Consider the following 27,541-nt stretch of genomic DNA (forward strand, 5'->3'; position numbering starts at 1 on the left):
AAGGAGTGGGAGAGAGAGGAGGGAAGGAGTGGGAGAGAGGAGGGGAGAGGGGAGGGAGTGGGAGAGAGGGGAGGGAGGGTATGTGTGAGAGAGAGGAGGGAAGGAGTGGGAGAGAGAGGAGGGAAGGAGTGGGAGAGAGAGGAGGGAGGGTGTGAGAGAGAGAGAGGAGGGAAGGAGTGGGAGAGAGAGAGAGGGTGTGTGTGAGAGAGGAGGGAAGGAGTGGGAGAGAGAGGAGGGAAGGAGTGGGAGAGAGGAGGGAAGGTGTGAGAGAGCGAGAGGAGGGAGGCTGTGTGAGAGAGAGAGAGGGTGTGTGTGAGAGAGAGGAGGGAAGGAGTGGGAGAGAGAGAGGGTGTGTGTGAGAGAGGAGGGAGGCTGTGTGTGAGAGAGAGGAGGGAAGGAGTGGGAGAGAGAGAGGGTGTGTGAGAGAGGAGGGAGGGTGTGTGTGAGAGAGAGGAGGGAAGGAGTGGGAGAGAGAGGAGGGAAGGAGTGGGAGAGAGAGAGGAGGGAGGCTGTGTGAGAGAGAGAGGGTGTGTGTGAGAGAGGAGGGAGGCTGTGTGTGAGAGAGGAGGGAAGGAGTGGGAGAGAGAGAGGGTGTGTGTGAGAGAGGAGGGAGGCTGTGTGTGAGAGAGAGGAGGGAAGGAGTGGGAGAGAGAGGAGGGAGGGTGTGAGAGAGAGAGAGGCGTGCGTGGGCGCACACGAGTGCCGACACGTCACACTTGCGCCAAGCTCGACGGGCGGCATGCGGAAGCTCAGGCGCTGAAACCTCGGCCTGCTCCCTGTGGCCGAGTGGGCAATTCATCTCAGTCGGGCGTCGGCTTGCCCCCACCCCCACCCCGCCCCTCTTTGGGGGGGGCAGGATGCCCTCGTTCCCAAACCGCCACACCGCCCGCCCAGACGCTCGCCAAACCCCAGCAACGACGACGGAGGGGTAAAGAAGGGGAGCCGCCCCAGATATTCGACTGGAGGAGGTGGTGCCGAGAGCGGTTCCCTGGGACCGGCGTGGAGGGGGGGGGGGGGAGGGGGAGGAGTCACTCCCAGATTAGGATGAGGGGGAGAGAGAGAGAACTTTGACGGGGTGGGGGGGTGGGGGGGGGGGATGGCTACAGCGGAACATTTGTGCTAAGTCCGGACTAACAAATGCAGCAAGACCTGGACAATATCCAGGCCTGGGCTGACAACAGGCAAGCAACATTCACACCACACAAGAATCACTGAATCCCCCACCATCAACATCCTGGGGGTTACTATTGATCAGAAACTGAACTGGACTAGCTACATTAATACTGTGGCTACCAGGGCAGGTCAACGGCCAGGAATCCTACAGCAAGTAACTCACCTTCTGACCCCCCCCCCAAAGCCTGTCCTCCACCTACAAGGAGTACAATGGAATACTCCCCACTTGCCTGTGTTGCTAACTTTTGGTTGGTTCAATTGGCTGTTTTATAACCTTTGCTCTCCAGTCGCCAGGTATCTTTATGATACCGCCACGAGGTTCAAGTTCAAGTAATGATCAATAACTCAATACACCAATTAGTAAGATTCAAATCCAAACACATTTATTATACACAGTAAATCACTACTCATGCATAAACTCTACTTTCTAGGCTATTCTTATCACTAAAGGCCTATACTTAGCTTCGGACTGGCCCACCAGGTCAGGGGAACAAATGGCCTTTTGTTCGATTCTGAGTCTGCAGGATTCAAAGCTGGTATGGACTGGTAGCTAGGAGCGCCTATCTCGTAGCGAGCGTTGACTGGAGACTTACTTGGTTGATGCGGCAGCTTAGACAGGTCACTGTCAAGGGTTGGTTCGAGCTGCTGAGTGACCCTGCCAAAGAAGGACGATTTGAACTTGGGGGCTTTACTTTATAGTCCCCAGGGGCTTCCCGCCCTTCGGGGCGGACCCCGTACCTGGTTCCAAGTGATTGGACTGCGTTCCGATCACTTGGATCGATTTATCCAATACTGGAGCAGTTCCCTGATCGCTGGGCGGTCCCTAAGTGTCTGTTGGCCTTCCTTTGTCTTGGCTCCTGCTGGCGCCGAGGAGTCTGGCTTGGCTTTATTCACCTTAACTGTTGCCATTGTGCCTGGGAATCGCACATTACTATGTAGGTGGCTGCTACATTACTATGCAGATGGCTGCTGGTTTCAGTGCTGTCTGGTTGTTTTGCAGGTTCCATTATACATGATTTCTGTATTTGCTAGTCTTTGCCTGTGTTGGCTGAATTTCCCTTCAGCCTTTGCGGTTCTCCATTTTAAGTCAGGAAGTGGCCAACCCAGGTGGCTACACCTGGATGAGTGCAGCCCCAAAATCGCTCAAGAAACTCAACAACATCCAGGACAAAGCAGCCTGCGTGTTGGCACCCTGCCCACAAGCATTCATGACCTGGATTCCCCTGCAAGCCATTCACTGCGCTGACTTGGAAATATATCGTTCCTTCACTGTCACTGGGTCTAAACCCTGGAACTCCCTCCCTAACAGCACAGTGGGTGTACCTACGCCACGTGGACTGCAGCGGTTCAAGAAGGCAGCTCACCACCACCTTCTGAAGGGCAACTAGGGATGGGCAATAAATGCTGGGCCTGACCAGCGAGGCTCACCTCCCGTAAATGAATCTTAAAAAGATATTCTGGTGAATGTGCGCACGTTCCGATGTCACAATATTATTCGGCTGGTCCAGGGCCCACAACTGTCCGGAAGTGGTCTACCCAGAGCTTTGTATACTGCAGAGAACCTTTATCCTCTCTCTATACCACACCTCTGGATGTAAAGACTAGCATTCATGAAGTTAGATACTTGAAACTAAACGCAGTTAATGCAGATGGGATCTAACCAGAGCTCAGTAACATCATGTCCATCCTGGTGTTTTTCAAACGCCTTGAGGTAAAGACCAACATTTCACTGACCTCTACGTGGTGGTTGGACCTGTGCTCGCTCCGCAAGTTAAGCATAGGCAGGAGAGGGCACGTGAGGCGTTCAAATCAACCTTATTTCAAAGTGCAAGGTGTCAGTGAAAGACGCATTCTGACAAAGGTGAACTCTGCTTTACCTTCAAACCGGGTTTCTGGACAGGAGACGATCTGTCCCTCCCAACCAATGTTTCTGGAAGAGTCATATCATTGCCCCATTCGGGGGCAGAGCAAGACCGCCCCTTAACTCCAGTTACCCACCCACCCAACCTCATTAGTTCTCTGCTCAGATTGTACAATTCATGTGGCCCCTCCACCCCTTTCAGTCAGTTTGATGTAATGAGCAAGGAATTCTGAACGTCCAGAGAACTTCGCCATGTGCTGTGGGTTCGTCACCCCATTGGGAGGTTGGGCCAGCAGTAAAGAATTTCCCAGAGCTATAATCAGTTACTGAGTAATACAGACACAGATAGTCTTCAATAGACACAGAGAACCCGAAATCCTCAACACATTCCGTCCTATTAATGTGTAAGTGTATCAGCAACTATTTCTGTTTATGTGTGTGAGCGTGAGATTGTGTGTGTGAGGGCAAGATTATGTGTGTGAGATTGTGTGTGTGTGAGTGTGTGTGTGTGTGAGATTGTGTGTGTGTGAGAATGTGTGTGTGTGAGATTGTGTGTGTGTGAGAATGTGTGTATCTGCATGTCTGTGAGTGTGCGTGCAGTGTGTGTGGAGTATGTGTGTACATAGTGTGTGTAGTGTGTGTGGAGTATGTGTATATGTGGTGTGTGTGTGGAGTATGTGTGTACATGGTGTGTGTGTAGTGCATTTGGAGTATGTGTGTGCATGATGTGTGTGTGTGTGTAGCGTGTGGAGTATGTGGTATGTATGTATGTGTAGTATGTGTAGAGTATGTGTATACATGGTGTGTGTGTGTTTGTGTAGTGTGTTAATTGAGTGTGTGTTGTGTGGTATGTGGAGTATGTGCACTTAAGTGTGTGCGTGGAGTATGTGTGTACATGGTGTGGGTGAGTGTGTTTGTATAGTATGTTAATTGAATGTTGTGTGAGTGTGCATATGTGTATTTGAGTGTGAGGTGTGTGTGAGTGTGAGTGTATGAGCGCCCTGCCTGTGAGAATGAGTGTGTGTGTTTGTGTGAGTGCAAGATTGTGTGCGTGTCAGTGTATGTGTGTGAGTGTGCGATTGTGTGTGTGTGTGTGAATGTGTATGTGTGAGATTGTGCGTGAGTGTGTGTGTGTGTGTGTGAGTGTGTGTGTGAGAGTGTGTGTGTGAGAGTGGGTGTGTATGAACATGTGAGTGCAATATTGTGTGAGTGTATGGAGCATGAGAGTGAGATTGTGTACGTGGGTGTGAGTGCGAGCGAGTATGTGGGAGATTGTGCACGTGTGAGTGCATGGATGGGGTGGGGTGGGGTGGGTTGGGGCTGTGTGGGGCAGGGTGTGGTGGGGCTGTGTGGGGTGCGTGTGGGGCAGGGTGGGGTGTGGCAGGGGGGGCGGGGCAGGGTGGGGTGGGGCAGGGTGGGATGGGGCTGTGTGGGGCGGGTGTGGGGCAGGGTGGGTGGGTGTGGGGCAGGGTGGGGTGGGTGTGGGGCAGGGTGGGGTGGGTGTGGGGTGGGGTGGGGTGGGGTGGGTGTGGGGCAGGGTGGGGTGGGGTGGGGCGGGGCGGGGTGGGGTGGGGTGGGGTGGGGCAGGGTGGGGCAGGGTGCGGTGGGGTGGGGTGGGGTGTAGTGGGGTGGGGTGGGGGTGTAGTGGGGTGGGGTGGGGCTGTGTGGGGTGGGGCGTGGCAGCGTTGGGTGGGGCAGGGTGGGGCGTGGCAGCGTGGGTGTGGGGCAGGGTGGGGTGGGGTGGGGTGTGGTGGGGTGGGGTGGGTGTGGGGCAGCATAGAGTGGGGCAGGGTGGGGCGGGACAGGGTGGGGTGGGTGTGGGGCAGGGTGGGGAGGGGCAGGGTGGGGTGGGGCAGCGTGGGGTGGGTGTGGGGCAGGGTGGGGAGGGGAAGGGTGGGGTGGGGCAGCGTGGGGTGGGGCAGTGTGGGGTGGGGCTGTGTGGGGCCGGTGTGGGGCAGGGTGGGGTGGGTGTGGGGCAGGGTGGGGTGGGTGTGGGGCAGGGTGGGGAGGGGCAGGGTGTGGTGGGGCAGGGTGTGGTGGGGCAGGGTGGGGAGGGGCAGGGTGGGGTGGGGCAGGGTGGGGAGGGGCAGGGTGGGGTGGGGCAGGGTGGGGTGGGGCAGGGTGGGGTGGGGCTGTGGGGTGGGGTGGGGCAGGGTGGGGTGGGGCAGGATAGGGTGGGGCAGGGTGGGGCGGGGCTGTGTGGGGTGGGGCAGGGTGGGGCGGGGCAGGGTGGGGCGGGGCTGTGTGGGGTGAGGCAGGGTGGGATGGGGCAGGATGGGGTGGGGAAGGATGGGGTGGGGCAGGGTGGTGTGGGGTGGGGAAGGGTGGGGCAGGGCAGGATGGGGTGGGAAAGGATGGGGTGGGGCAGGGTGGGGTGGGGCAGGGTGGGGTGCGGTGGGGCAGGGCAGGATGGGGTGGGGAAGAATGGGGTGGGGCAGGGTGGGGTGGGGCGGAGTGGGGTGGGGCAGGGTGGGGTGGGGCAGTGTGGGGTGGGGCTGTGTGGAGTGGGGCAGGGTGGGGTTGGGCAGGGTGGGGTGGGGTGGGGCAGGGCAGGGTGGGGTAGGGCAGGGTGGGGTGGGGCAGGGTGGGATAGGGCAGGGTGGGGCGGGGCAGGGTGTGGTGGGGCAGGGTGGGGAGGGGCAGGGTGGGGTGGGGCAGGGTGGGGAGGGGCAGGGTGGGGTGGGGCAGCGTGGGGTGGGGCAGGGTGGGGTGGGGCAGGGTGGGGTGGGGCTGTGGGGTGGGGTGGGGCAGGGTGGGGTGGGGCAGGATAGGGTGGGGCAGGGTGGGGCGGGACAGGATGGGGCGGGGCTGTGTGGGGTGGGGCAGGGTGGGGCGGGGCAGGGTGGGGCGGGACAGGGTGGGGCGGGGCTGTGTGGGGTGAGGCAGGGTGGGATGGGGCAGGATGGGGTGGGGAAGGATGGGGTGGGGCAGGGTGGTGTGGGGTGGGGAAGGGTGGGGCAGGGCAGGATGGGGTGGGGAAGGATGGGGTGGGGCAGGGCGGGGTGCGGTGGGGCAGGGCAGGATGGGGTGGGGAAGAATGGGGTGGGGCAGGGTGGGGTGGGGCGGAGTGGGGTGGGGCAGGGTGGGGTGGGGCAGTGTGGGGTGGGGCTGTGTGGAGTGGGGCAGGGTGGGGTTGGGCAGGGTGGGGTGGGGCAGGGCAGGGTGGGGTAGGGCAGGGTGGGGTGGGGCAGGGTGGGGTGGGGCAGGGTGGGATAGGGCAGGGTGGGGCAGGGCAGGAGTGGCGATTGGGGACTCTCTCCCCAGGCAGCTTTGAGGATGAAGGTCAATTGAAAATGTCAAATTCAAATTTATGTTTCAAAACTAAGGCTAGTAAAATGGAGTTGAACATAGAAAAATACAGCACAGAACAGGCCCGTCGGCCCACAATGTTGTGCCGAAACTTTGTCCTAGATTAATCATAGATTATCATAGAATTTACTGTGCAGAAGGAGGCCATTCGGCCCATCGAGTCGTGGAAAGAGCACCCTACCCAAGGTCAACACCCCCACCCTAGCCCCATAACCCAATAACCCCACCCAACACTAAGGGCAATTTATCATGGCCAATCCACCTAACCTGCACATCTTTGGACTGTGGGAGGAAACCGGAGCACCCGGAGGAAACCCACGCAGACACGGGGAGGATGTGCAGACTCCGCACAGACAGTGACCCAAGCCGGGAATCGAACCCGGGGCCCTGGCGCTGTGAAGCAATTGTGCTATCCACAATGCTACCGTGCTGCCCTTAAGAACAAACTAATCTACACTATAGCATTCTACCGTAATCCATGTACCTATCCAAGGTCCCTAATGTTTCTGACTCAACTACTTCCACAGGCAGTGCATTCCATGCCCCCACTACTCTCTGGGTTAAGAACCTACCTCTGACATCCCCCCTATATCTTCCACCATTCATCTTACATTTATGTCCCCTTGTAATGGTTTGTTCCACCCGGGGAAAAAGTCTCTGACTGTCTACTCTATCAATTCCCCTGATCATCTTATAAACCTCTATCAAGTCGCCACTCATCCTTCTCCGTTCTAATGAGAAAAGGCCTAGCACCCTCAACCTTTCCTCATAAGACCTACTCTCCATTCCAGGCAACATCCTAGTAAATCTCCTTTGCACCTTTTCCAAAGCTTCCACATCCTTCCTAAAATGAGGCGACCAGAACTGTACACAGTACTCCAAATGTGGCCTTACCAAAGTTTTTTTACAGCTGCATCATCACCTCTCGGCTCTTAAATTCAATCCCTCTGTTAATGAACGCGAGCACACCATAGGCCTTCTTCAAGCTCTATCCACTTGAGTGGCAACTTACAAAGATGTATGAACATAGACCCCAAGATCTCTCTGCTCCTCCACATTGCCAAGAACTCTACCGTTAACCCTGTATTCCGCATTCATATTTGTCCTTCCAAAATGGACAACCTCACACTTTTCAGGGTTAAACTCCATCTGCCACTTCTCAGCCCAGCTCTGCATCCTATCTATGTCTCTTTGCAGCCGACAACAGCCCTCCTTACTATCCACAACTCCACCAATCTTCGTATCGTCTGCAAATTAACTTTTTAAAAAATATATATATTTATTAAAGTTTTTTAACACAATTTTTCTCCCTTACAAACAATAACCCCCCCCCCCCCCTCGTAACAAAAAAAAATGAGAAATCGCGCAGAGCAAGATATATACATGGCAAAATGATATATTTACACAGCTTTGTACACTGGCCCTCACCCGTACGTGCCAGTTTCCCCAGCCCTTCATGTTATCTCTTGCTCATCCATCCTCCCAGGCAGTCCCCCCTTTCCCCCCCCTACCCCCCCCTCCCAGGACGTCCCCTCCACCCCCCCCCCCCCCCCCCCCAGGACGTCCCCCCCCCCCCCCCCCAAGGTTGCTGCTGCTGCTGACCGACCTTCCTCTAACGCTCCGCGAGATAGTCTAGGAACGGTTGCCACCTCCTGTAGAACCCCTGCGCAGACCCTCTCAAGGCAAACTTAATCCTCTCCAACTTTATGAACCCAGACATATCATTTCTCCAGGCTGGGGGGCTTCGCCTCCTTCCACATTAGCAAGATCCTTCGCCGGACTACTAGGGACGCAAAGGCCAGAATGCTGGCCTCTTTTCTGCAAATTTACTGACCCACCCTTCAACTCCCTCATCCAAGTCATTAATGAAAATCACAAACAGCAGAGGACCCAGAACTGAACCCTGCATTACGCCACTGGTAACTGGGATCCAGGCTGAATATTTGCCATCCACCATCACTCTCTGACTTCTATCGGTTAGCCAGTTCGTTATCCAACTGGCAAATTTCTCACTATCCCATGCCTCCTTACTTTCTGCAGAAGCCTACCATGGGGAACCTTATCAAATGCCTTACTAAAATCCATGTACACTACATCCACTGCTTTACCTTCATCCACATGCTTGGTCACCTCCTCAAAGAATTCAATAAGACTTGTAAGGCAAGACCTACCCCTCACAAATCCGTGCTGACTATCCCTAATCAAGCAGTGTCTTTCCAGATGCTCAGAAATCCTATCCTTCAGTACCCTTTCCATTACTTTTGCCTACCACCGAAGTAAGACTAACTGGCCTGTGATTCCCAGGGTTATCCCTAGTCCCTTTTTTGAACAGGGGCACGACATTCGCCACTCTCCAATCCCCTGGTACCACCCATGTTGACAGTGAGGATGAAAAGATCATTGCCAACGGCTCTGCAATTTCATCTCTTGCTTCCCATAGAATCCTTGGATATATCCCGTCAGGCCCGGGGGACTTGTCTATCCTCAAGTTTTTCAAAATGCCCAACACATCTTCCTTCCTAACAAGTATTTCCACGAGCTTACCAGTCTGTTTCACACTGTCCTCTCCAACAATATGGCTCCTCTCATTTGTAAATACTGAAGAAATGTACTCGTTCAAGACCTCTCCTATCTCTTCAGACTCAATACACAATCTCCCGCTACTGTCCTTGATCGGACCTACCCTCGCTCTAGTCATTCTCATATTTCTCACATATGTGTAAAAGGCCTTGGGGTTTTCCTTGATCCTACCCGCCAAAGATTGTTCATGCCCTTTCTTAGCTCTCCTAATCCCTTTCTTCAGTTCCCTCCTGGCTATCTTGTATCCCTCCAGCGCCCTGTCTGAACCTTGTTTCCTCAGCCTAACATAAGTCTCCTTTTTCCTCTTAACAAGACATTCAACCTCTCGTCGACCATGGTTCCCTCACTCGACCATCTCTTCCCTGCCTGACAGGGACATACATATCAAGGGCACGTAGTACCTGTTCCTTGAACAAGTTCCACATTTCACTTGTGTCCTTCCCTGACAGCCTATGTTCCCAACTTATGCACTTCAATTCTTGTCTGACAACATCGTATTTACCCTTCCCCCAATTGTAAACCTTGCCCTGTTGCACGCACCTATCCCTCTCCATTACTAAAGTGAAAGTCACAGAATTGTGGTCACTATCTCCAAAATGCTCCCCCACTAACAAATTTATCACTTGCCCTGGTTCATTACCAAGTACCAAATCCAATATGGCCTCCCCTCTGTTCAGACAATCTACGTACTGTGTTAGAAAAGCTTCCTGGACACACTGCACAAACACCACCCCATCCAAACTATTTGATCTAAAGAGTTTCCACTTAATGTTTGGGAAGTTGAAGTCACCCATGACTACTACCCTGTGACTTCTGCACCTTTCCAAAATCTGTTTCCCAATCTGTTCCTCCACATCTCTGCTACTATTGGGGGGAGTATAGAAAACTCTTAACAAGGTGACTGCTCCTTTCCTATTTCTGACTTCAACCCATACTACCTCAGTAGGCTGATACTCCTCGAACTGCCTTTCTGCAGCTGTTATACTATCTCTAATTAACAATGCCACCCCCCCCTCTTCTTTTACCACCCTCCCTAATCTTATTGAAACATCTATAACCAGGGACCTCCAACAACCATTTCTGCCCCTCTTATGTCCAAGTTTCCATGATGGCCACCACATCGTAGTCCCAAGTACCGATCCATGCCTTAAGTTCACCCACCTTATTCGTGATGCTTCTTGCGTTGAAGTATGCACACTTCAACCCATCTCCGTGCCTGCAAGTACTTTCCTTTGTCAGTGTTCCCTTCCCCACTGCCTCATTACACGCTTTGGCGTCCTGAATATCGGCTAGCTTAGTTGCTGGACTACAAATCCGGTTCCCATTCCCCTGCCAAATTAGTTTAAACCCTCCCGAAGAGTACTAGAAAACCTCCCTCCCAGGATATTGGTGCCCCTCTGGTTCAGATGCAACCCGTCCTGCTTGTACAGGTCCCACCTTCCCCAGAATGCGCTCCAATTATCCAAATACCTGAAGCCCTCCCTCCTACACCATTCCTGCAGCCACGTGTTCAGCTCCACTCTCTCCCTATTCCTAGCCTCGCTATCACGTGGCACCGGCAACAAACCAGAGATGACAACTTCCCATTCCCCTGCCAAATTAGTTTAAACCCTCCCGAAGAGTACTAGAAAACCTCTATTCCCCCCCTTCCCTTCTGAGCCCCAGAGCCAGACTCAGTGCCAGAGACCTGGCCGCTAGGGCCTTCCCCGGTAGGTCAGCCCCCCCAACAGCATCCAAAACGGTATACTTGTTTTGAAGGGGAACGGCCACGAGGGATCCCTGCACTGTCTGCCTGTTTGTTTTCTTTCCCCTGACTGTAACCCAGCTACTCTTGTCCTATACCTTGGGTGTGGTTACCTCCCTGTAACTCTTCTCTATCACCCCCTCTGCCTCCCGGATGATCCGGAGTTCATCCAGCTTCAGCTCCAGTTCCCTAACACGGTCTTTGAGGAGCTGGAGGTGGGTGCACTTCCCGCAGGTATAGTCAGCGGGGACACCGGTGGTATCCCTCACCACCCACATCCTACAGGAGGAGCATGCAACTGGCCTAGCCTCCATCCCCTCTTACCTTACAGAATATAGCTGCCCTGTGGACCAACTGGACCTTCGCCCTCCAACTCTGCTCCCAGTCAGCTGCACTCTCTGTAAACTCCTGGCCCTCTTCTCGCTCTTTGCGGAAATGTAGGAAACGAAATGAAAGGAGCACCTTACTCCCTCCTCACCTAACTCCCTCAGTCACCAAACTCTCACTATAGCACTCAAATGTACCCAGATGCAGCACTCCCTCAGTCACCAAACTCTCACCATAGCACTCAAATGCATCAAATTCAGCACTCAGAGTTGAAATACAGATCAGGCTGCGGGGGATAAATGATCTCCTATTTTTAGTTAACAGGCTCGAGGGGCTGAATGGCCTCCTCATGTTCCTGTGTTCTTTCTGATTCACTGTGCAAGACACTTTGAGATGTTCTGTTGCAATGACCTAAGCTTATTGAAGATTTTGTTGTGCTTTTTCCGGTTCTGGGGCATTGAGAAGACAGAGCAAGGTTCAGTCCAGGGCCCCTCCTATTTGTGATGTACATTAATGATTTGGAGTGAAATGAAGGGGGTACGACCAAGAGGTTCAAGGATGACATGATTATTGGTCGGGTGGTAAGTAGTGAGAAGATTAGCTGTAGTCTTCAGGAGGATATCAATGGACCAGGCAGCTGGGCAGAGCAAAGACAAATGGAATTATACCTGGAAAAGTATGAGGTAATGCACTTGGGAAAGACTAACAAGTCAAAGGATTCACTATGAAGTCGGACCCTGGAAAATACCGAAGGTCAGAGGGACATTGGAATGCATTTCCACAGATCCCTCAAGGTAGCAGGGCAGGCAGATAGGTGGTTAAGAAGGCATATGGGAAACTTGTCTTTCTTTATTAGTTGAGTGTAGAATACAAGAGCAGGGAAGGTCATGCTGGAACTGTATAAAAATGCTGGTTAGGCCGCAACTGTGCGCAATTCTGGTCACCACACTATAGGAAGGATGTGATTGCACTGGAGAGGGTGCAGAGGAGATCCACTAAGATGCTGCCTGGGATGGAGGGTCTGAGCTCTGAGAAAAGGTTGGATAGGCTGGGGGTGTTTTCCTTGGACCAGCAAAGTTTGGGAGGGGACCTGATAGAGGTGTATAAGATTATGAGGGGTATGGGCAGGGTAGATCGGAAGACACTTTTCCACCTGAAAACGGGTCAATAAACCAGGGGGCGTAGATTGAAGATAAAAGGTAGAAGCTGAAAGGGGGGTTGAGGAGAAACAGTTTTGCCCAGAGGGTGGTGGGGGTCTGGAACTCACTGTCTGAAAGGGCGCTTGAGTCAGAAACTCTAATAACATTGAAGAAATATTTAGATATTCACTTGGGCTGAAATAACCTCTCGGGCTATGAGCCAAGCATTGGAAAATGGGATTAGTGTAACCAGGGGGGAAATTCTCCGGAAACGGCGCGATGTCCGCCGACTGGCGCCCAAAACGGTGCAAATCAGACGGGCGTCGCGCCGCCCCAAAGGTGCGGAATGCTCCGCATCTTTGGGGGCCGAGCCCCAACCTTGAGGGGCTAGGCCGACGCCGGACGAATTTCCGCCCCGCCAGCTGGCGGAAAAAGCCTTTTGTGCCCCGCCAGCTGGCGCGGAAATGACATCTCCGGGCGGCGCATGCGCGGGAGCATCAGCGGCCGCTGACAGCTTCCCACGCATGCGCAGTGGAGAGAGTCTCTTCTGCCTCCGCCATGGTGGAGACCGTTGCGGAGGCAGAAGGGAAAGAGTGCCCCCACGGCACAGGCCCGCCCGCGGATCGGTGGGCACCGATCGCGGGCCAGGCCACCGTGGGGGCATCCCCCGGGGCCAGCTCGCTCCACGCCCCCCCCAGGACCCCGGAGCCCGCCTGCGCCACCTTGTCCCGCCGGTAAGGTAGGTGGTTTAATTTACGCCGGCGGGACAGGCAATTTATCGGCGGGACTTCGGCCCATCCAGGCCGGAGAATCGAGCAGGGGGGGCCCGCCAACCGGCGCGGCGCGATTCCCGCCCCCGCCGAATCTCTGGTGCCGGAGACTTCGGCAACCGGCGGGGGAGGGATTCACGCCAGCCCCCAGCGATTCTCCGACCCGGCGGGGGCGGGATTCACGCCAGCCCCCGGAGATTCTCCGACCCGGCGGGGGAGGGATTCACGCCAGCCCCCGGAGATTCTCCGACCCGGCGGGGGAGGGATTCACGCCAGCTCCCAGCGATTCTCCGACCCGGCGGGAGCGGGATTCACGCCAGCCCCCAGCGATTCTCCGACCCGGCGGGGGAGGGATTCACGCCAGCCCCCAGGGATTCTCCGACCCGGCGGGGGGGGGATTCACGCCAGCCCCCAGCGATTCTCCGACCCGGCGGGGGGGGATTCACGCCCGCCCCCAGGGATTCTCCGACCCGGCGGGAGCGGGATTCACGCCAGCCCCCAGCGATTCTCCGACCCGGCGGGGGAGGGATTCACGCCAGCCCCCAGCGATTCTCCGACCCGGCGGGAGCGGGATTCACGCCAGCCCCCAGCGATTCTCCGACCCGGCGGGGGCGGGATTCACGCCAGCCCCCAGGGATTCTCCGACCCGGCGGGAGCGGGATTCACGCCAGCCCCCAGCGATTCTCCGACCCGGCGGGGGAGGGATTCACGCCAGCCCCCAGGGATTCTCCGACCCGGCGGGGGGGGGATTCACGCCAGCCCCCAGCGATTCTCCGACCCGGCGGGGGAGGGATTCACGCCAGCCCCCAGGGATTCTCCGACCCGGCGGGGGGGGGATTCACGCCAGCCCCCGGAGATTCTCCGACCCGGCGGGGGGGGGATTCACGCCAGCCCCCAGCGATTCTCCGACCCGGCGGGATTCACGCCAGCCCCCAGCGATTCTCCGACCCGGCGGGGGGGGGGATTCACGCCAGCCCCCAGCGATTCTCCGACCCGGCGGGATTCACGCCAGCCCCCAGCGATTCTCCGACCCGGCGGGGGAGGGATTCACGCCAGCCCCCGGCGATTCTCCGACCCGGCGGGAGCGGGATTCACGCCAACCCCCGGAGATTCTCCGACCCGGCGGGGGAGGGATTCACGCCAGCCCCCGGAGATTCTCCGACCCAGCGGGGGAGGGATTCACGCCAGCCCCCAGGGATTCTCCGACCTGGCGGGAGCGGGATTCACGCCAGCCCCCAGCGATTCTCCGACCCGGCGGGAGCGGGATTCACGCCAACCCCCGGAGATTCTCCGACCCGGCGGGGGAGGGATTCACGCCAGCCCCCAGCGATTCTCCGACCTGGCGGGAGCGGGATTCACGCCAGCCCCCAGCGATTCTCCGACCCGGCGGGATTCACGCCAGCCCCCAGCGATTCTCCGACCCGGCGGGGGAGGGATTCACGCCAGCCCCAGCGATTCTCCGACCCGGCGGGGGGGGGGGATTCACGCCAGCCCCCAGCGATTCTCCGACCCGGCGGGGGAGGGATTCACGCCAGCCCCCAGCGATTCTCCGACCCGGCGGGATTCACGCCAGCCCCCAGCGATTCTCCGACCCGGCGGGGGGGGGGATTCACGCCAGCCCCCAGCGATTCTCCGACCCGGCGGGGGAGGGATTCACGCCAGCCCCCAGCGATTCTCCGACCCGGCGGGGGAGGGATTCACGCCAGCTCCCAGCGATTCTCCGACCCGGCGGGCGAGGGATTCACGCCAGCCCCCGGCGATTCTCCGACCCGGCGGGGGAGGGATTCACGCCAGCCCCCAGCGATTCTCCGACCTGGCGGGAGCGGGATTCACGCCAGCCCCCAGCGATTCTCCGACCCGGCGGTGGCGGGATTCACGCCAGCCCCCAGGGATTCTCCGACCCGGCGGGGGAGGGATTCACGCCAGCCCCCAGCGATTCTCCGACCCGGCGGGGGCGGGATTCACGCCAGCCCCCAGCGATTCTCCGACCCGGCGGTGGCGGGATTCACGCCAGCCCCCAGGGATTCTCCGACCCGGCGGGGGAGGGATTCACGCCAGCCCCCAGCGATTCTCCGACCCGGCGGGGGCAGGATTCACGCCAGCCCCCAGCGATTCTCCGACCCGGCGGGGGAGGGATTCACGCCAGCCCCCAGCGATTCTCCGACCCGGCGAGGGCGGGATTCACGCCAGCCCCCGGCGATTCTCCGACCCGGCGGGGGAGGGATTCACGCCAGCCCCCAGCGATTCTCCGACCCGGCGGGGGAGGGATTCACGCCAGCCCCCAGCGATTCTCCGACCCGGCGGGGGAGGGATTCACGCCAGCCCCCAGCGATTCTCCGACCCGGCGGGGGCGGGATTCACGCCAGCCCCCAGCGATTCTCCGACCCGGCGGGGGCGGGATTCACGCCAGCCCCCAGGGATTCTCCGACCCGGCGGGGGAGGGATTCACGCCAGCCCCCAGCGATTCTCCGACCCGGCGGGGGAGGGATTCACGCCAGCCCCCAGGGATTCTCCGACCCGGCGGGGGAGGGATTCACGCCAACCCCCAGCGATTCTCCGACCCGGCGGGGGGTCGGAGAATCTCGCCCCAGATCTTTGATGACCAATGTGGACACGATGTGCTGAACATCCTCCTTCTGTGCTGTTAATGTTTATGAGTCTATGAACGACACCCTTACGGTGGTATCAGATGGTTTGGATACAGCATCTTTAGGGTTTTTCTCTCTCACACAGACGATCACCTCTCAGGTGGGAGCTGATTTGGAAACGTGATCGGGAGAACGGACAACCTTCAGCCGAGTATTTATCGCAGTGAGCGGACTGATCGTGTCGACCTGGGGAGAAATCGAGAGCCGCGCAGACAGCTGACATTCAGCGGTGAGGACCATGAAGCCTCCGAGGCCTGGAGTGTTGGCCCTGTGCCTCCAGCTCTGCCTCCTGCCAATGAGTGCGTGTGAGAGGGTCTACCACAGCCGTGACCACTCGGACATCCAGGAGAGAGTGTGGACCCGGGCCCGACCAGTCCTGACCACCAAATCAGCACAGGTACGGCACCCAGTCTCCCGGGATTACAGGGGTGGGGGGGGGGGGGGGGCGGGATTCTCCGGTCTCCCGTCAGCCTGTTTCCCGCCAGCAGGAGGCAGCGTGCCTTTCCCTGGTGGTGGCGGGACCAGAGAATCCAGCCGGAGAATTCCGGTCAGTATTACCTAAACATAGAAAGCTGGGAAAGAGGCGTTTTCAGCCCAATTGTCCCAATGCCGATTTACACCCCACATCAATCGCTTCCCATCTCTATTCATCTAACTCTCCCAATATAACCCTCTATTCCTTTCTCCCTCACGGGCTTATTTTCTCACTGACCTTCTCTCGTCTGCAAGCGAGTCGATCCTAACATCACCTTTGGTCATTTTAAACACCAGCGCAGCCTCTCAGTCTTGTGACTTCCCAGAGCTCCAGCTTGTCCAACCTTCCCTGATGGGTGGAACTCTCCGTTCTGGTATCATTCCAGTTAATAATTTTTGCACCTTCTGCAATGTCTCTCCCATTGTTAAAATATACTCAAACCGGGCGGCACGGTGGCGCAGTGGTTAGCACTGCTGCCTCATGGCTCCGAGGACCCGGGTTCGATCCCGGCTCCGGGTCACAGTCCGTGTGGAGTTTGCACATTCTCCCCGTGTTTGTGTGTGTTTCGTCCCCACAACCCAAAGATGTGCAAGGGGGCAGCACGGTAGCACAAGTGGATAGCACTGTGGCTTCACAGCGCCAGGGTCCCAGGTTCGATTCCCCGCTGGGTCACTGTCTGTGCAGAGTCTGCACGTTCTCCCCGTGTCTGCGTGGGTTTCCTCCGGGTGCCCCGGTTTCCTCCCACAGTCCAAAGATGTGCAGGTTAGGTGGATTGGCCATGATAAATTGCCCTTAGTGTCCAAAAAGGTTAGGAGGGGTTATTGAGTTATGGGGATCGGGTGGAAGTGAGGGCTTAAAGTGCAGACTCGATGGGCTGAATGGCCTCCTTCTGCACTGCATGTTCTATGTTCGTAGGTGGATTGGCCACACTAAATTGCCCCTTAATTGGAAAAAATTTCAAATATATATATATATATACTCGAACCAAGTTTGTATTCATGTTTCCAACAACCTCTCTGCTATTCAGCTCTATCCCTCTGGATTGAACACCCGGGCATGATTTAGGCTTTTTTTACACTTTTATTTTCTAGGCCCAAACAGACACGACCTAGAAATGCCAGCGTGACAGCCATTTGTCTCAGTTACCACACAGAACACCTCGGAATTGGGTGACCATTTGGAATATTGCAGTGGGATTAGTTTGGGATTGATACAGGGCTACGGGGAGAGAGTGGGGCAGTAGGGTTAGTTTGGGATTGATACAGGGCTATGGGGAGAGAGTGGGGCAGTGAGATTAGTTTGGGATTGATACAGGGCTACGGGGAGAGAGTGGGGCAGTAGGGTTAGTTTGGGATTGATACAGGGATCTGGGGAGAGAGTGGGGCAGTGAGATTAGTTTGGGGATTGATACAAGGCTATGGGGAGAGAGTGGGGCAGTGGGATTAGTTTGGGATTGATACAGGGCTATGGGGAGAGAGTGGGGCATTGGGATTAGTTTGGGGATTGATACAAGGCTATGGGGAGAGAGTGGGGCAGTGGGATTAGTTTGGGATTGATACAACGCTATGGGGAGAGAGTGGGACAGTGGGATTAGTTTGGGATTGATCAGAGCTATGGGGAGAGAGTGGGGCAGTAGGGTTAGTTTGGAATTGATACAGGGATATGGGGAGAGAGTGGGACAGTGGGATTAGTTTGGGATTGATACAGGGCTATGGGGAGAGAGTGGGGCGGTGGGATTAGTTTGGGATTGATACAAGGCTATGGGGAGAGAGTGGGGCAGTGGGATTAGTTTGGGATTGATACAAGGCTATGGGGGGAGAGTGGGGCAGTGGGATTAGTTTGGGATTGATATAAGGCTATTGGGAGAGAGTGGGGCAGTGGGATTAGTTTTGGATTGATACAAGGCTATGGGGAGAGAGTGGGGCAGTAGGGTTAGTTTGGGATTGATACAGGGCTATGGGGAGAGAGTGGGGCAGTGGGATTAGTTTGGGGTTGATACAGGGATATGGGGAGAGAGTGGGGCAGTGGGATTAGTTTGGGATTGATACAGAGCCATGGGGAGAGAGTGGGGCAGTGGAATTAGTTTGGGACTGATACAGGGCTCTGGGGAGAGAGTGGGGCAGTCGGGTTAGTTTGGGATTGATACAGGGATATGGGGAGAGAGTGGGACAGTGGGATTAGTTTGGGATTGATACAGGGCTATGGGAAGAGAGTGGGGCGGTGGGATTAGTTTTGGATTGATACAACGCTATGGGGAGAGAGTGGGGCAGTGGGATTAATTTGGGATTGATACAAGGCTATGGGGAGAGAGTGGGGCAGTGGGATTAGTTTGGGGTTGATACAGGGATATGGGGAGAGAGTGGGGCAGTGGGATTAGTTTGGGATTGATACAGAGCCATGGGGAGAGAGTGGGGCAGTGGAATTAGTTTGGGACTGATACAGGGCTATGGGGAGAGAGTGGGGCAGTCGGGTTAGTTTGGGATTGATACAGGGATATGGGGAGAGAGTGGGACAGTGGGATTAGTTTGGGATTGATACAGGGCTATGGGAAGAGAGTGGGGCGGTGGGATTAGTTTTGGATTGATACAACGCTATGGGGAGAGAGTGGGGCAGTGGGATTAGTTTGGGATTTATACAAGGCTATGGGGGAGAGTGGGGCAGTGGGATTAGTTTGGGATTGATACAAGGCTATTGGGAGAGAGTGGGGCAGTGGGATTAGTTTGGAATTGATACAGGGATATGGGGAGAGAGTGGGGCAGTGGGATTAGTTTGGGATTGATACAGGGCTATGGGGAGAGAGTGGGGCAGTGGGATTAGTTTGGGATTGATACAGGGATATGGGGAGAGTGGGACAGTGGGATTAGTTTGGGATTGATACAAGGCTATGGGGAGAGAGTGGGGCAGTCGGGTTAGTTTGGGATTGATACAGGGATATGGGGAGAGAGTGGGACAGTGGGATTAGTTTGGGATTGATGCGGGGCTATGGGGAGAGGGTGGGGCAGTGGGATTAGTTTGGGATTGATACAAGGCTATGGGGAGAGAGTGGGGCAGTGGGATTAGTTTGGGATTGATACAAGGCTATGGGGAGAGAGTGGGGCAGTGGGATAAGTTTGGGATTGATACAAGGCTATGGGGAGAGAGTGGGGCAGTGGGATTAGTTTGGGATTGATACAGGGCTATGGGGAGAGAGTGGGGCAGTGGGATTAATTTGGGATTGATACAAGGCTATGGGGAGAGAGTGGGGCAGTGGGATTAGTTTGGGATTGATACAAGGCTATGGGGGGAGAGTGGGGCAGTGGGATTAGTTTGGGATTGATATAAGGCTATTGGGAGAGAGTGGGGCAGTGGGATTAGTTTGGGATTGATACAAGGCTATGGGGAGAGAGTGGGGCAGTAGGGTTAGTTTGGGATTGATACAGAGATATGGGGTGAGAGTGGGGCAGTGGGATTAGTTTGGGATTGATACAGGGATATGGGGAGAGAGTGGGGCAGTGGGATTAGTTTGGGATTGATACAGAGCCATGGGGAGAGAGTGGGGCAGTGGAATTAGTTTGGGACTGATACAGGGCTCTGGGGAGAGAGTGGGGCAGTCGGGTTAGTTTGGGATTGATACAGGGATATGGGGAGAGAGTGGGACAGTGGGATTAGTTTGGGATTGATACAGGGCTATGGGAAGAGAGTGGGGCGGTGGGATTAGTTTTGGATTGATACAACGCTATGGGGAGAGAGTGGGGCAGTGGGATTAATTTGGGATTGATACAAGGCTATGGGGAGAGAGTGGGGCAGTGGGATTAGTTTGGGATTGATACAAGGCTATGGGGAGAGAGTGGGGCAGTGGGATTAATTTGGGATTGATACAAGGCTATGGGGAGAGAGTGGGGCAGTGGGATTAGTTTGGGATTGATACAAGGCTATGGGGGGAGAGTGGGGCAGTGGGATTAGTTTGGGATTGATACAAGGCTATTGGGAGAGAGTGGGGCAGTGGGATTAGTTTGGAATTGATACAGGGATATGGGGAGAGAGCGGGGCAATGGGATTAGTTTGGGGAGTGATACAGGGATATGGGGAGAGAGTGGGGCAGTGGGATTAGTTTGGGATTGATGCTGGGCAATGGGGAGAGAGTGGGGCAGTGGGATTAGTTTGGGGATTGATACAGGGATATGGGGAGAGAGTGGGGCAGTGGGATTAGTTTGGGATTGATACAGGGCTATGGGGAGAGAGTGGGGCAGTGGGATTTGTTTGGGGATTGATACAGGGCTATGGGGAGAGAGTGGGGCAGTGGGATTAGTTGGGGCTTGATACAGGGCTATGGGGAGAAAGTGGGGCAGTGGGATTAGTTTGGGATTGATACAGGGCTATGGGGAGAGAGTGGGGCAGTGGGATTAATTTGGGATTGATACAGGGCTATGGGGAGAGAGTGGGGCAGTGGGATTAGTTGGGGCTTGATACAAGGCTATTGGGAGAGAGTGGGGCAGTGGGATTAGTTTGGGATTGGTGCGGGGCTATGGGGAGAGAGTGGGGCAGTGGGATTAGTTTGGGGATTGATACAGTGCTATGGGGAGAGAGTGGGGCTGTGGGATTAGTTGGGGCTTGATACAGATATGTGGGGAGAGAGTGGGGCAGTGGGATTCGTTTGGGGATTGATACAGTGCTATGGGGAGAGAGTGGGGCAGTGGGATTAATTTGGGATTGATACAGGGCTATGGGGAGAGAGTGGGGCAGTGGGATTAGTTGGGGCTTGATACAGATATGTGGGGAGAGAGTGGGGCAGTGGGATTCGTTTGGGGATTGATACAGTGCTATGGGCAGAGAGTGGGATTAGTTTGGGATTGATACAGGGATATGGGGAGAGAGTGGGACAGTGGGATTAGTTTGGGGACTGATACAGGGCTATGGGGAGGGAGTGGGGCAGTGGGATTAGTTTGGGATTCATACAGGGCTATGGGGAGAAAGTGGGGCAGTGGGATTAGTTTGGGATTGATACAGGGCTATGGGGAGAGAGTGGGGCAGTGAGATTAATTTGGGATTGATACAGGGCTATGGGGAGAGAGTGGGGCAGTGGGATTAGTTGGGGCTTGATACAGATATGTGGGGAGAGAGTGGGGCAGTGGGATTAGTTTGGGGATTGATACAGTGCTATGGGGAGAGAGTGGGATTAGTTTGGGATTGATACAGGGATATGGGGAGAGAGTGGGGCAGTGGGGATAGTTTGGGGATTGATACAGGGCTATGAGGAGAGAGTGGGGCAGTGGGGTTAGTTTGGGGATTGATACGGGGCTATGGGGAGAGAATGGGGCAGTGGGATTTGTTTGGGATTGCTACAGGGTTGTGGGGAAAGAGTGGGGCAGTGGGATTGATTTGGGATTGATACAAGGCTATGGGGAGAGAATGGGGCAGTGGGATTAGTTTGGGATTGCTCCAGGGCTGTGGGGAAAGAGTGGGGCAGTGGGATTGGTTTGGGATTGATACAAGGCTATGGGGAGAGAATGGGGCAGGGGGATTAGTTTGCGATTGATACAGGGCTATGGGGAAAGAGTGGGGCAGTGGGATTGATTTGGGATTGATACAAGGCTATGGGGAGAGAATGGGGCAGTGGGATTAGTTTGGGATTGCTCCAGGGCTGTGGGGAAAGAGTGGGGCAGTGGGATTGGTTTGGGATTGATACAAGGCTATGGGGAGAGAATGGGGCAGGGGGATTAGTTTGGGATTGATACAGGGCTATGGGGAGAGAGTGAGGTAGTGGGATTAGTTTGGGATTGAGACAGGGCTATGGGTGAGAGTGGGGCACTGGGATTAGTTTGGGATTGATACAGGGATATGGGGAGAGAGTGGGGCAGTGGGAGTAGTTTGGGATTACATAGAAACACAGAAAATAGGAGCAGGAGCAGGCCATTCGGCCCTTCAAGCCTGCTCCACCATTCAATATAATCATGGCTGACCATCCAATTTAATAGCCTAATTCCGCCTTTCCCCCTTTTGGTACTTTGATCACCTTCGCCCTGTGGTAGTCACCACTAACTGTATATTAGATGTAGTACGGTAAGGCTTCTGTACTAGAGGTACGGGGGTAAATCCCTGCCTGCTGGCTCCGCCTAGTAGGCGGAGTATAAATGTGTGTGCACACCTGAGCTGCTTCCATTCTGGTAGCAGCTGCAGGAGGCCACACATCTCTCCTTAATAAAGCCTCGATGCATCATGCCCCAAGTGTGATATCCAACTGCTGACACAGGGCTATGAGAGAACGAGTGGGTTTGTGGGATTATTTTGGTGTTGATACTGGGTTATGGGGAGCATGTGGGGGACAGATTGGTTTGAGAAGTTTATAATAATTGCATTAAATTTCACCAGCTGCCTTGGTGGGATTTGAACCAACGACCACAATGCAGTATTTAGCTTGGATAAGTGATATTACCAATTAACCACTGTCTTCCCCAAATCATTTTCACTCTCTCTCCCTGTGCTGCCTTCGCAGATTAACGGTCTCATTCCCATCATTGCCTGTGTCTGAATATCCCACCATAGAATTTCCATCTTCAATGGATCCCCCACATTCACACCGAGTCAGATAAGTCAGGTGACCAAATCTCAGACGGGCATTGGTTACTTGGCCAGCGTCAGGTGACCAAAAGCTTGGCCAAAGAGTTAGTTTGAGGAGGAAAGAGGTGGAGAGATACAGGGACGGGATTCTGGAGCTGAGGGCCCAAGAACCTGGAGGCATGTCAGCAGGAGAGGGCATGTTCAAGATGGCAGAATTGGAGGAGCTCAGCTATCTCGGAAATATCTCTTCCATCCACTCGTCGAGCTGATTAAATTCCCAGCACCAATTTCATTTAACTTATCCAGAACATTTTCCTGTGATTCCCTTTTTAGGAATACCTCGACAAATATGGGTGGACGGAGCCGGTGAACTGGGAGGATTTGGCCTACCAAGGTGTCTCGGTCCCATTGGATGATGACCCGTCTCCGTTGGACATTTCTGGGCTCCTATTGGAAGGACATTATAGCCGGAGGCATGTGAAAGAACAGGAAGAGTCCCGGCAGATGCTGGCCAAGTACACCAGTGCCCTCCTGAGATTTCAGAAAGCCAATAGTATTCCTGTCACTGGCATACTGGACGATGCGACCAAAGAGGCGATGAATATGCCACGCTGTGGAGTCCCAGATCACAAGGCTCACGATAACAACTCCGACAGTGTGAATGGCACGATCGGACGCAGTTTCGCCCTGGGCTACACTGCAGAGACGGGCCAGCTCATGGTGGGCCATAACATCACAGCAATCACAAGTGTCAAGCGACCCAGTCGTCTGGAGAGCCCCCGGATCGGAACCCAACATCACCGCAGAGAAACCGCCAACCGGGGTGTCCGACCCAAGCGCCTGCAGCCCAGCCACCGTGACGCCCAGCACAACTCCACGGAGAGCACCGGCCAGGGGCCCAGTCAAACAACAATCTCCAGCCAGGACCAGCTCGCCGACACAGAGATCCCGAGCCAAGCCCAGCTCAACCAAACAGCCACCTTCAACCAAAGTCAAGCCGAGGGGGCCAGGACCTCTAACCACAGTCAACCCAACAACACAGGGAGCTCGTGGGACGCTACCATTCCTGGCTCTGGCCGGAGGAAGCGTTTTATACGGTGGCTGGTAGACAACCTAAGGAAGAAGAGAGACTCCACAGACTCGATAGACAACAGCTTCCCAATGCTGGCCTTCACAAAGACTAAGCTGAAGTGGCGCATTCTGGACGAAGGCTACAGCTCCCAGCTGACAATAGATGACCAGAAGATGATCCTGAAATTGGCCTTTCGGATGTGGAGTGAGGTCACACCACTCATATTTGAAGAAGATTTGACGTCTCCCGCCTCAGAAATAGACATCAAACTGGGATTTGGAACAAGTGAGGATTCTTCAAACCTGCTCGGTGTCCATTATCTGTACACTAGGGACGGGTACAGCACGGGGTTAGATACAGAGTAAACCTCCCTCTACACTGTCCCCATCAAACACTCCCAGGGCAGGTACAGCACGGTGTTAGATACAGAGTAAAGCTCCCTCTACACTGTCCCCATCAAACACTCCCAGGACAGGTACAGCACGGGGTTAGATACAGAGTAAAGCTCCCTCTACTGTCCCCATCAAACACTCCCAGGACAGGTACAGCACGGGGTTAGATACAGAGTAAAGTTCCCTCTACACTGTCCCCATCAAACACTCCCAGGACAGGTACAGCACGGTGTTAGATACAGAGTAAAGCTCCCTCTACACTGTCCCCATCAAACACTCCCAGGACAGGTACAGCACGGGGTTAGATACAGAGTAAAGTTCCCTCTACACTGTCCCCATCAAACACTCCCAGGACAGGTACAGCACCGGGTTAGATACAGAGTAAAGCTCCCTCTACACTGTCCCCATCAAACAATCCCAGGGCAGGTACAGCACGGGGTTAGATACAGAGTAAAGCTCCCTCTACACTGTCCCCATCAAACACTCCCAGGACAGGTACAGCACGGGGATAGATAGAGAGTAAATCTCCCTCGACACTGTCCTCATCAAACACTCCCAGGACAGGTACAGCACGGGGTTAGATACAGAGTAAAGTTCCCTCTACACTGTCCCCATCAAACACTCCCAGGACAGGTACAGCACGGGGTTAGATACAGAGTAAAGCTCCCTCGACACTGTCCTCATCAAACACTCCCAGGACAGGTACAGCACGGGGTTAGATACAGAGTAAAGTTCCCTCTACACTGTCCCCATCAAACACTCCCAGGACAGGTACAGCACGGGGTTAGATACAGAGTAAAGCACCCTCTACACTGTCCCCATCAAACACTCCCAGGACAGGTACAGCACGGGGTTAGATACAGAGTAAAGCTCCCTCTACACTGTCCCCATCAAACACTCCCAGGACAGGTACAACACGGGGATAGATAGAGAGTAAATCTCCCTCGACACTGTCCTCATCAAACACTCCCAGGACAGGTACAGCACGGGGTTAGATACAGAGTAAAGTTCCCTCTACACTGTCCCCAACAAACACTCCCAGGACAGGTACAGCACGGGGTTAGATACAGAGTAAAGCTCCCTCTACACTGTCCCCATCAAACACTCCCAGGACAGGTACAGCACGGGGATAGATAGAGAGTAAATCTCCCTCGACACTGTCCTCATCAAACACTCCCAGGACAGGTACAGCACGGGGTTAGATACAGAGTAAAGTTCCCTCTACACTGTCCCCATCAAACACTCCCAGGACAGGTACAGCACGGGGTTAGATACAGAGTAAAGCACCCTCTACACTGTCCCCATCAAACACTCCCAGGACAGGTACAGCACGGGGTTAGATACAGAGTAAAGCTCCCTCTACACTGTCCCCATCAAACACTCCCAGGACAGGTACAGCACGGGGTTAGATACAGAGTAAAGCTACCTCTACACTGTCCCATCAAACACTCCCAGGACAGGTACAGCACGGGGTTAGATACAGAGTAAAGCTCCCTCTACACTGTCCCCATTAAACACTCCCAGGACAGGTACAGCACGGGGTTAGATACAGAGTAAAGCTCCCTCTACACTGTCCCCATCAAACACTCCCAGGACAGGTACAGCACGGGGTTAGATACAGAGTAAATCTCCCTCTACACTGTCCCCATCAAACACTCCCAGGACAGGTACAGCACGGGGTTAGATACAGAGTAAAGCTCCCTCTACACTGTCCCCATCAAACACTCCCAGGACAGGTACAACACGGGGTTAGATACAGAGTAAAGCTCCCTCTCCACTGTCTCCATCAAACACTCCCAGGACAGGTACAGCACGAGGCTAGATACAGAGTAAAGCTCTCTGTACACTGTCCCCATCAAACACTCACAGGACAGGTACAGCACAGGGTTAGATACAGAGTAAAGCACTCTCTACACTGTCCCCATCAAACACTCCCAGCACAGGTACAGCACGGGGTTAGATACAGAGTAAAGCTCCCTCTACACTGTCCCCATCAAACACTCCCAGGACAGGTACAGCACGGGGTTAGATACAGAGTAAAGCTCCCTCCACACTGTCCCCATCAAATCTCCCAGGACAGGTACAGCACAGGGTTAGATACAGAGTAAAGCTCCCTATACAGTGTCCCCATCAAACACTCCCAGGACAGGTACAGCACGGGGTTAGATACAGAGTAATGCTCTCTCTACACTGTCCCCATCAAACACTCCCAGGACAGGTAAGCACGGGGTTAGATACAGAGTAAAGTTCTCTCTACACTGTCCCCATCAAACACTCCCAGGACTGGTACAGCACGGGATTAGATACAGACTAAAGCTCTCTCTACACTGTCCCCATCAAACGCTCCTAGGACAGTTACAGCACAGGGTTAGACACAGAGTAAAGCTCCCTCAACACTGTCCCCATCAAACACTCCCAGGACAGGTACAGCACGTCGTTAGATACAGAGTGAATCTCCCTCTACACTGTCCCCATCAAACACTCCCAGGACAGGTACAGCACAGGGTTAGATACAAAGTAAAGCTCCCTCCACATTGTCCCCATCAAACACTCCCAGGACAGGTACAGCACGGGGTTAGATACAGAGTAAAGCACCCTCTACACTGTCCCCATCAAACACTCCCAGGACAGGTACAGCACGGGGTTAGATACAGAGTAAAGCTCCCTCTACACTGTCCCCATCAAACACTCCCAGGACAGGTACAACACGGGGATAGATAGAGAGTAAATCTCCCTCGACACTGTCCTCATCAAACACTCCCAGGACAGGTACAGCACGGGGTTAGATACAGAGTAAAGTTCCCTCTACACTGTCCCCATCAAACACTCCCAGGAAAGGTACAGCACGGGGTTAGATACAGAGTAAAGCTCCCTCTACACTGTCCCCATCAAACACTCCCAGGACAGGTACAGCACGGGGATAGATAGAGAGTAAATCTCCCTCGACACTCTCCTCATCAAACACTCCCAGGACAGGTACAGCACGGGGTTAGATACAGAGTAAAGTTCCCTCTACACTGTCCCCATCAAACACTCCCAGGACAGGTACAGCACGGGGTTAGATACAGAGTAAAGCACCCTCTACACTGTCCCCATCAAACACTCCCAGGACAGGTACAGCACGGGGTTAGATACAGAGTAAAGCTCCCTCTACACTGTCCCCATCAAACACTCCCAGGACAGGTACAGCACGGGGTTAGATACAGAGTAAAGCTACCTCTACACTGTCCCATCAAACACTCCCAGGACAGGTACAGCACGGGGTTAGATACAGAGTAAAGCTCCCTCTACACTGTCCCCATTAAACACTCCCAGGACAGGTACAGCACGGGGTTAGATACAGAGTAAAGCTCCCTCTACACTGTCCCCATCAAACACTCCCAGGACAGGTACAGCACGGGGTTAGATACAGAGTAAATCTCCCTCTACACTGTCCCCATCAAACACTCCCAGGACAGGTACAGCACGGGGTTAGATACAGAGTAAAGCTCCCTCTACACTGTCCCCATCAAAC

The 27,541-nt window shown here is 54.8% G+C and overlaps 1 protein-coding gene across 1 annotated transcript in view; it reads left to right on the plus strand.

Annotated features, from left to right (window-relative positions):
- LOC140409342 (matrix metalloproteinase-21-like) overlaps positions 1-27,541 on the plus strand; it is a 121,900-nt gene that overhangs the window by 11,581 nt on the left and 82,778 nt on the right. Inside the window, exons 2-3 of the mRNA XM_072497758.1 lie at positions 15,637-15,948; positions 22,897-23,920. Of these exons, the coding sequence (XP_072353859.1) occupies positions 15,790-15,948; positions 22,897-23,920 (1,183 nt within the window). The 5' untranslated portion in view covers positions 15,637-15,789. The remainder of the gene's footprint in view (positions 1-15,636; positions 15,949-22,896; positions 23,921-27,541) is intronic.

Source organism: Scyliorhinus torazame, chromosome 3 (genome assembly GCF_047496885.1).
Source record: "Scyliorhinus torazame isolate Kashiwa2021f chromosome 3, sScyTor2.1, whole genome shotgun sequence".
Taxonomy (NCBI): Eukaryota; Metazoa; Chordata; class Chondrichthyes; order Carcharhiniformes; family Scyliorhinidae; genus Scyliorhinus; species Scyliorhinus torazame.